At 38.1% G+C, this 11,091-nt stretch overlaps 1 protein-coding gene across 1 annotated transcript; it reads left to right on the forward strand.

Moving 5' to 3' along the window:
- Window positions 1–248: 248 nt before the first annotated feature.
- Window positions 249–10,774, forward strand: sturkopf (lipid droplet associated hydrolase sturkopf). The gene has a single exon (XM_067142871.2). The coding sequence runs from the start codon at window positions 519–521 to the stop codon at window positions 1,401–1,403; it is 885 nt and encodes a 294-aa protein (XP_066998972.2). The 5' UTR covers window positions 249–518; the 3' UTR covers window positions 1,404–10,774.
- Window positions 10,775–11,091: the final 317 nt, after the last annotated feature.

Here is an 11,091-nt window from a genome sequence, read left to right on the forward strand (position 1 = left end):
CATAGCGTTTTACGGGCTCTATTTCCAGGCCTTGTATTATAACGTAGGCAACGATTTCAAGTATATAGATATCCTCTTCTTTTTTTCTGTTCAGGTGTGCCCTCCGGCAAAGCGATGACAGGCAATCTTTACCACCGTGAGTCGTACCAACAGTATCGCTGGAAAGAGCCAGGAATGAGTCGTCGTTACAGCGATCGCTAGGAATCGTAGTGGTTGCATAATTAATTCACAGGCATTAGACAACCTATTATACATAACTGGACTGCAAGAAATTAATATTTTCATGTTAATCCACAAACTGAACGGGTATTACATGTCTCATGTGTTTCAATTATCTATGCATAGTTGGTCAAACTGAATGTCAATGTTCGATTCGAAGTTCAAGTGTATGAGAGAGTAGCAGTAGAGTGTAGAATACTTTTTCATTAGTAATGACAGGGTGGCAGCGTGTCACGACATCGTAGCGTTAAAGAGGAACTCTGCCTTAGTTTTGTATATCTTTTATTTAAGCCCGTAAAATGATGCAAAAAGGTTTGGTGACAATTAATGGTGTACCGACATATGTAGCCACATGGGGTGGCTGGATTGAAGATAACCTACAAAATTACAGTGATTTAGTTTTGTGCATTTCAGGTAATCCAGGTGTCACTGGGTTTTATTACGAATTTCTTGAAACTGTAAATTCTGACCTTAATATTCCCGTATGGATCGTATCTCACGCTGGTCATGAAGTGTCAAGAACTGTGACCGTTCCCAAGCTGCAATGCAATCAGTACTTGTATGACTTAAGAGGTCAAATTAATCATAAAGTAGAATTCATAAAAAAATATGTTCCTCGGCATGTAAACTTACACCTTGTTGGACATTCCATTGGGTGTAAAATTATTCTGGAACTTCTGAAGGATCCTTCAATCAATTCTCAAGTGAAGAAGTGTTACATGTTATTTCCAACTGTGGAGCGAATGGCAGTATCACCCAATGGGAAATTCTTCACGGGAATTATAAAATATATTATCCCTGTCATATTGCTATTATCGTGGATTTTCACGTTATTTCCTTCGTCAGTGAAGAAAATATTGTTAAATTCTTATTTCTTTATCCATGGAACAAAGGGTAATGTTACAAGAGCTGCAATTAAACTTATAAATCCAACCGCATTAAGAAATGTATTTTTTCTTGCCCTTGATGAAATGGATCATGTGAAAGAACTGGACCATAAGTTTTTTTTCTATTATGGGACAACTGATGGCTGGGTTCCAGTGAAATATTATGAAGACTTGAAGAAAGATCATCCAGATGTTGAAGCAATAACTTGCCCGTATGGTTACAAGCATGCATTTGTACTTAATTCTGCTAAAGATGTGGGGAGTCTTGTTTCAAAATGGATAAAATCGTCCAAATGACCTATATGAATTCCTGCATATTCTTGCAGGTCCTTTACATAGGCTAAAATGAGATTAATAGTTTGCATTTATTTAACAGACAGGTAATCGTGCTTTTATGTTGAGATAACATTTATGCTGAAGATGTTAAGAGTCAGTTTCAAAGTGGATAAAATAATGTAAATGAACTATCTTTGACTTAATTCTTGCAGATCATTTAGGCCTAGGCTACATGAAATGAGATTAGTAGTTAGCATATAGACTATTTAATTGACTGTATTCCTCACTAAGTGAGAAATTATGTTTTTATAAGTTAATAAGATACAATCTTGTTCTAAACAGGCCTATTTAATTTCTGACATCAGTGTAACTTAGTCATAATTTGATTATGAAAAATAGTGTTGTTTGACAAAATATTTTCTCTCTAAGGTGCCTTTTCTACTCAATATATTAAGTCTTAACTCCTTTATAAACTCAAACTTAAGTTACAATGAAAGTGAATGTTAGCCTATTTCACAAATAGCCTATTTAATATCAAATGCATTAAGGTTTATTGGCATGAAATGAATTCACTAATTACAGATAAGACCACTGGGGTATCAGATAAAAGGTTATGTAAATATATTGTAACTTAGACAGCGATCATTCTGTCACAGTTCAACTCATGTTAGAAGCCTTAATTTTTGAAATTCTCTATCTCTGTTTGGAACATTTCAGAACTACTGTGCAGTCTTCTGTATTTTAAATGGAGCTCCATGCAAATGATTCTCCTAGCTTTGCAGGACGTGCTTCAAAGCTTCATCAAATGATGAGTATGTTAGGATATATACCATATTATTGATGATTTGTAAAAACAGTAGAGGCGCATAGAAAAGTGCATAAATCCTGACTTTTACCACCAGACTACCTGTGCCCCATTTGACTGATACAAAAACTATGTGACCTCCTCCATGATGTTCTATAATTTTTATTATTTTTATTCTTTTTACAAGTTTATATATTTTATGGAAAATTATGTTTTATATTGAATTAGGAGGATACATTTAATTATTCCTTTCTAAAGTGAAAATCGTCAATACAGAATGATTCTAATATCTTGTAAAGTTTGTTTATGTCGCACCGATACAGATAGGTCTTATGGCAACAATTGCATAGGAAAAGGCTAGGAATTTGAAGGAAGCATTCGTGGCCGTGGCCCTAAAGATACAGTCCCAGCATTTGACTGGTGTGAAAGCAGGGAAACCACGGAAAACCATCTTCAGAGCTGCCGACAGTGGGATTTGAACCCACTATTTCTGTAATGCAAGCTGATAGCTACGCCACCCACAACCATGTAGCCACTTGCTCTGTGTTCTATTATCTGAATGTGCCTATAATTATATATCTAATGTATCGACTGATGTTAGATTTTTGTTGCTCATGATGAGAAAATTTTTTGTTCTTAATTCTCCATAAGACAGCCTACGGAGTAAAGCCAGTAACTTTGGACAGGTGGGTGAAAATTTGCACAATTCATTGAATGTCAGTGAAATATGCAACCAATTACAGTACCAGTACTGTAAAAATAAATTTTCTTCAGGTTATCCCAGGTATTTCCAGGGTCGCCAGAGCCACCCAGGCTCATTTCACTTTCAGCCGGGATGCCCTTCCTTACACCACATGATTTCTGGGATGAAATTCTCAACCCAGGATTGACTGTGATTCAAACTGCAGCCTTCTGGGTAAGAAGCCAGAAGATAAGCCACTGAACTGATCCTACCTCCCATAGTAGCACTGTAAAAATACAAACCTACATAAGTTAATTCTGTTATTTTAAAAATTCATGTGATGAAATGACACAACATTTCTCAAAGCATTACTTAACCATATACAGGGACCTTTTTTTTAATATCTATTCAGGGGATTGTCAGTCACCCATACTGCAAGCTTGTCTCCCGCCAAGCACACTTTACCGTAATGCGCTTCCCGGGGCCACAAGTTCCCCTCCTTTGCAGTCTGCTGAGAGCTAGCTTTATCAGTGTAAGGTTCAGTTTAGTCAAGTGTTCACGTGTTTAGTGCTCAGCGTGTTGTTCCAATGCCATTTTCATTATATGAGTGTGTGTGTATACATAATACCATCATACAGTACAGGAAATCTTGTATGAAAACAAGCGCTGGCCACATTACGGAAAAGTGCTTGGTGGGAGACAGGCTCGCAGCGCAGACGACCGGGCGAGTGGCAATCCCCTGAATAGATTAAAAAAAGTCCCTGTACTAGGATAGCTCATTAATATCCATGTAAATTAGTCTTTTCCTTGCAAAGGTGGAATTTATTTATTTAAATTAACTCAAATAACAGAGGCTGTTTATTTCCTTTAGGGGCTAAAGACACCCATGCCATGCCATCGGTCCCATGTACTTTGCATGGATGCAGTAACTGTACGATAGCCTTGTTCTTATAGCTAAAAGTTGTCTTTTAAATTAGATATCATCTCAGTGCTTTTCTGGAATTAGTTTAGAAACCACCCTCAAAATGGCCACTGTCCATGACTGGGATTAAAATATTTTCTGGAAAGTCTTATGTGACAGGTTTGCAGAAGGATTTCTCTAGTTCAGAAAATCCACAGGAAAGTAACTGAAAGAAAGTTGTCGTGTTTAATCTGAAAAAGAAAGTGAAAGACCTTTAGCTTATCTCAGTTACTTCTCTAGATTCCTTGCTCATTTTGGCTCTTGGATAGGGATTTAGGGCCATCATTTTTCATTTCACCTTGTACTCTCAAAATTCTGACCTTGGTTGTTTGGGTGGAAAGCCACTAACTTATGCTGAAAATCAACCCCATTTGTCTCTAATATGGAGATAAAATCAGTGGTTTTATGTTCAATGTCCTTCAGATCATGTGTTTATAAAAATAATGGAGATTTCTTGTTAAACTCACAAACAAAACTCTGCAGTTTCTCTTATTTTATTGCTACAAGTCAGTGAAGAACAGTTTAAAGATATTAACATTAAGTTCCACCTTTACAATACTTACAAAAGTTTTTATTCTTAAAGCGAAGTTATAGGTACATGTTTCGCCCCTCTTGCAGACATCTTGCAGCCTAGTGAAGAACAAAAGTTAAATAGTAAAATTAGCATCTCAAAAAAGTGTAGTACGCATGTTTACAGCAGCTCAAATTTACATGGTGTTAGTGTGCCATTTGACAACAAAGTGGTAACGTGAATCGATTTGAAACATCTCATCGTTGTTCAAGTATAAAAGAATCTCACGTTTGCTGACACACAGGTTAAGAGAGAAAAATCATGACTAGTAGTTCAGTCTTGGTTCTGTGCTACTATACATAAAATGTGCTCCGTTAATGGATTATAAACATCTCATTATTTAGTAACTTCTGTATGGATATCTTAATAGCATTATTCATTTAGGCCTAATTTTATAATGCAGCAAGATCTCTTCCACAGAAATAGCCTACTGAGATTATTTGTGATTTCAGATATTTTGTTGTAGTCTGTCATCTTAGAGTAAAAGAATAATGTTAATGTGCTAGAGAGGGGAGGGAAGAAGTTGTTGAAATACATATATTCTTCCACAAAGATAATTTGTGGCATAAGAACACACTTTTTGCTATGAAAGAAACAATGTACAAGAATTGGCAGAAATAAAATAAACATTGAATCAAAATAAATATTTTAAAAACTGGTAAGTTGTAAAAAGAAAAAACTTTATGTTCCTCTACTGCCTTTGGGAACCTAGTGTTTACAGTGCACTACTTCTTCCAGTATAGGCTAGTCAGAGCAGTTTTGTTATTTTCATTGACCTGTCTCAATCTTATCCTTGGCTTTGACAATGTGAAAGTGACTGAGGTATGAGCGATGCTAGTAATGCCATTCCTTAAGCAGCCAATCCCTGCTATGAATGGTGTGGAAATGTTGCTCATAGGGTCGGTTGATGCATGCATTTCAGTGGGTTTGGCAGATTGATATGTAATAGCAACTTCTGGCTCGGTGAGGAAAGCAACAGGAAACTACCTCACTCCTCATTTCCCTAGTATGCCTCTTCAGTGATGCTTAGGCCATCTATGACAGCTGGTGGCAGAGCTGTTGAGGATCCAACCAGCCTTAGGGCTGAGAACTGAACATACATACATTACATATGTTCCTCTAAGTTGCAACATTCCATTCGTTATTTCAACATTCCATTCAGTATTTCATTAGTATTAAAGTTAATTTTAAAAAGAAACATTGAAATAATATTTTGAAGTAATATTACTTGGGCTTTTGCTGTAGTGTTGGCTACCAACTGTATGATTCAAAGCAGTGCATCAATTCATTCAAGTGTCAGAGTTAATCGATTCACAGGAATGGTGAGCTCATGGCACATGATTCAGTTGACTCGCAGCAGACAGTGCTGAGTGGCTCACTCACGAATCAGTGAGACACAACACACACATGGTTCATTACCGGTACACAGGACATTGGCGGGGAGCCAAACTTCCACTGCGGGCGAGACATACAGAGCCCTGGCAAATTGAAAGAATTGTAAGCAATCATGGCTCAGTGAGACACAACACACACACACACATACGGTTCATACTGGCATAGTGGACATTGGTGGGGAGCCGAACTTCCGCTGCAGCGAGACATACAGAACCATGGCCTAATTTTATCGTCCTATCGTCGACATCCGTTAAGATGGTTTTCCGTGGTTTCCTATTTTCACACCAGGCAAATGCTGGTGTTGTACCTTAATTAAGACCATGGCCACATCCTTTCCACTCCAAGCCCATCGTCGCCATAAGGCCCGTCTGTGTCAGTGCGAGGTAAAGCAACTTATTTGATTTATATTTAATATGTAGGCTACTTATTGTGAACACAGGTATTGTTACATCTAATTCTGTATATATAATAGAGTTGTCTTTTAGAGAACTGAGGGAAGACCATTAGTTAATGTATAAAATTTGAGTTATGTCAGTTCTTCTTATTTTTATTATTAACTACGTAAGTTTTGTACTGTAATATAACAAGCATATATAGTACTGCACAAGTGCCTATTTTTTTTTTTTCCTGCATTTCATTTTTAACTTGTTTTGTATTGTGTACTTACGTGAATACAAATTAAATTTTCATGTTCTTTGAAATCATTTAAGAAAAGACTAGGCAAACAAGTGATAGGGAATCTCCCACCTGGCCAACAGCTCTAAATGCAGATCACTGATGACTGTACGTACAGATATTTTTTCATCTAATTCTATATACTTATTTAATGGAGTTGTCAGTGTGGGGGGAAAGGCTTTGTAACATCAAAATTTGATGCGAAGTAGTGTCTGCCAGGAGAAACCTGAATCTGAAAGATAGATGATGCGTAGAAAAGCAGCTCATAGAATGAAGACCAAATGGCAGCAAGCTCTGAATGTTGTTGCTGCTGTCTTATCAGTAGACACTACACAGATGTAATAGGAACGGTGACTCTAATGTGCCATGAATCGGATCACTATCAATTCAGTAACGTGAACAGAATCAAATGAATCGATTCAGTAAAATGAATTTAATATCCCATCACTACTTTGCTGCACTAATGAGAAAGAAAATGGCTTAAGGAACTTAAGTATATTGTCCACCACAGATATTTTCTTTTCCCCAGCTTGGTTTTTGCATACCATCAAAGACATGTTGCTCCTGTGAATCAGTGGTAGAGTGTCAGCCTCCGAATCCCAAAATTGCAGGCTCAAATCCAGCAGAGGTAGTTAGAGTTTTGACGGAGGATAAAAAGTCCATTCGGCACTCCATGTTGTACAATGTTGACAGGATAAAGATCTCTGTTGACACAATTAGTGTTTACTCAACAAAATTATTTTTAAAACTCGGCCTCAGACCGCCCAAGAGTGATGATTAATGAGGGAGCAAGGAGAATGATTATGAAATCGTGTTGATGGTATGCAAAAGCCTAGCTTCTGAGACTTGTTACTGAATAGGTAAAAGCAAGCTGTTGTTTAACTTAAGCCTGGTTGCATAAACACATCTGACCGGAGATCGATTTAGAACTTGGTTCCGAAAATGAACTGAGATTACGACTTTGTCGCGTCTGAACTCGGTTTACACATGTGTAGTTCAAATGTAATCGGAGATCAGAAAAGTGGACGTTGCAACACCGCAAAACAAATGAAATATGAAACAGCTCTGCCCATTAGATAATACTTGAATGGTGGGATTGACCTGGCTGTGACTGTCAACAATCTTGTAACTTATTTATTAATCTATACAGATGGCACTACAGCCCTGAAGGGCCTTTATCTACCAAGCAACTGCTGCTCAGCCTGAAGGCCTGCAGATTACAAGGTGTCATGTGGTCAGCATGACAAGTCCTCTCGGCAGTTATTCTTGCTTTCTAGATCGGAGTTGCTATATCACCATCAGATAGCTCCTCAATTCGAATCACATAGGCTGAGTGGACCTCGAACCAGTCCTCATATACAGGTAAAAATCCCTGACCTGGCCGGGAATTGAACCCGGGGCCTCCGGGTAGGAGGAAGGCACACTACCCCTACACCACGGAGCCGGCAAACATTATCCGCAAAAATCCATATCTCTGATTCCACTTTTTTTACTCATATCATTTACTAGGTGATGTACCCGTGCTTCGCTATGGATTTCTACATTGTATACAGAATTCTTAGGTTAGGTATTGTACACGTTGTGAGCAATATTGTATTAAATTTCATAGCTCTTAACGTTACCCTAGAAACACGATGGGGAAGCACCAAACGTCTTTTCTCATATGAAGACTGTGTTAGGGACTTTTCATTATAATGGTAGGCCCGCTTACCTAGCATCAGTCACTATCAGGTTGGGGAGTTTTCATTATAATAGCAGACACTCGCTCTCCACCTGCCTCTTTACATCCTTAGAAAGATTGTCAGTTTTCCCAACTGAAGTGAACATAGCTCATTACAATGACGTCACTAGGAATGGCGCGATTAAAAGCAATGCTTTCATATGAAATACCGTACTCAATCAAATGCAAAACCACACATTTTCTCAGTTTTAATGAACAGTACTATGCTGCCGATCTAACAGTCCAGGTTCCAGAGCTGGAATGATCAAGGCGCAAACAGCCGTGATCCGTGAACACTCTTCGTCTTTTTTTTGGTGGGGGGTCGAATAGTGGAGAATCCCAGGGCCCGTTTACTAATCTGTTTCCTAGGAGTACCCGATAAGTTGGAAAATCTCAATTCACTACACTGTCTTGCGTGGTTGGTACCAAGGTGAAACACTACCACCTTCTCTTTTCCCTCATGATCAGCCTCAACCTAGTTCCTGGATAATACTCTACTCTGGTTCCCTTTCCTTCACACACTTTCCCCACATGTCTAACAATGGAATCCCCCATGACCAGAGCACATCAACCCTACTGACCTCATTTGATCCCTTCCCCTCCTTGTCAGCCCCATCTTTCCTGATAGCTGCAGAAACTACTTCCTCCTCCCTTTTCTCCTTCCCATGACTCTGTTCCACCTGTCTTTTCCTATCCTCTACTCCACATTTCTCTTTCTTACCTTTTCCCTTCCTCCCACTTCCACACTTCTCAGCAACAGTTCCCTGTTCCACATCTTCCCTCTGTTGTTCTATCTGCAGTGACTCGTACCGATTTCTCAGACACTTGTCCTGAATTCTGATCCTGAATAGAGCCCTTTGCCTGCAATCTCCTTTTTAAAACATTAGACCACCTGTCTTCTGCAATAAACCCCTTTCCTTCCCATCACTCTTTTACATCTACTGTATCCTGTACATTGTTTGAGGGAGGCCTACCTTCCTTCCTGTCTTGTGAGAGAATCCTAATTATCGCCCTCAAATTCTACAACTCCTCCCTCATTAGGATGTAGAAAGAGAATGGGCCACATAAAGCACAGGAATACTGTAGTATAAACAGCATGGGAATGCTTAGGCCAGCTGCATGTAAAGATGGGGGAAAAAGCAAATATCTCAGTGGAACGATGGTGAGGGCAGCTTGTGAATGTAAAATAAAGATTTATCACAAATAGCTCCCAACAAGCAAAACAAATAATTTTGAATCCAAGAAGTAGTCATGGGATTAATTCGGTAATAACCTGGACAGGCTTGGTGGAGCGACATGGAAACCTTTCTGGACAGTAATAAAGAGAGAGAAAATTGAAATGAATACTGTTTTGGGTAAATCAGGTGAACTCTTAATGGATCCCAGCGAATCATTGGACAGGTGGAAGGAATAATTTGGAAATCACCTCATAGAAGGAAATCTTCCTGTTGGCGTCGTGAACAGCCAAGCTCATGGAGAGGAGGACAATGATGTTAGTAAAATTATGCTTGAGGAATTATAAAGAACTGTAAATAATCTCCATTGCCATAAAAGCAGCTAGAATAGATGGAATTAGACCTGAAATTGTGAAATATAGTAGGAAGGCAGTGAAGAAATGGCTTCGCTGATAAGATTAGCATGGAATGTTAGTATTTATTTTTAAAATGTAATTATTAGATACAGGTGATGGAGGACCATTTTACACTAAGTAATATAACAAGTTTAAATAAGTATAATACAATAACAAATGGAAAAACAACAATATTAAGTTTTGACAGTAAGTTAACATTAACAATGTAACAAAATTGGAAATGGTAACTGGCAAGGGTCAGTTAAAGTGTTAGCAAGAAGAAAGGTCATGGGTTGGAAGGGCGGAAGAAAATGGAAACATCAATCAATCAATCATTACTGATCTACATTTAGGGCAGTCACCCTGGTGGCAGATTCCCTATCTGTTGTTTTCCTAGCCTTTTCTTAAATGAATGCAAAGAAATTGGAAATTTATTGAACATCTCCCTTGGTAAGTTATTCCATTCCCTAACTCCTCTTCCTACATATGAATATTTGCCCCAATTTGTCCTCTTGAATTTCAACTTTATCTTCATATTGTGATCTTTCCTACTTAAGACACATCTCAAACTTACTTATTCATCCACTAATGTCATTCCACGCCATCTCTCCATTGACAGCTCGAAACATCCTTAATATAATCCCTAAATACCCTCATAATCATGTGCAGTGATCTGTACCCTTTATTTACAATCCCATTTATGTGATTACCCCAATGAGGATCTTTCCTTATATTAACACCTACTACTTACAATGATCCTCAAAAGGTACTTTCACCCCATCAACGCAGTAATAAAACCGAGAGGACTTTTCCTATTTGTGAAACTCACAACCTGACTTTTAACCTTGTTTAAAACCTCGACAGGACTTCAAAGAAATATTTTAATTTTGTATGTGAAGGACGCAAAGGGTGTGATTATGTCAGTATCAGGTAATGAGTTACCAAGAGTCGGGAGACGATGGAAGATAGAGCGTTGTTTTAAGGTTAGGCACAGAGGGGACACATGATAAATATGTCGGTTGCATGTTGGGTGGTGAGGAACATGTACAGGAAGTACGTTAGAAGAGTATTGCATTTGATATAGTCATGTTATATAGGTAACAAAGAACGGAGAACTGTAAACTGCTTCTCAGGTCAAGTATACCCAGGTAGTTCGGGATGTTAGATTTAGTTGTATTCTTAAAAATAGGATTGTAGGTCTTAACAATGAAAGTGAAAAAAATAAAAATACTATTTAGTTGAGATATGTTTGCAACAGCAGATGAGGATCAAATAGGGGAACAAAATTCGATGATAAGGGGAAGAATATAAGAAACGAAGTATAATTTTA

The sequence above is a fragment of the Anabrus simplex genome, chromosome 3 (assembly GCF_040414725.1).
Source record: "Anabrus simplex isolate iqAnaSimp1 chromosome 3, ASM4041472v1, whole genome shotgun sequence".
Taxonomy (NCBI): Eukaryota; Metazoa; Arthropoda; class Insecta; order Orthoptera; family Tettigoniidae; genus Anabrus; species Anabrus simplex.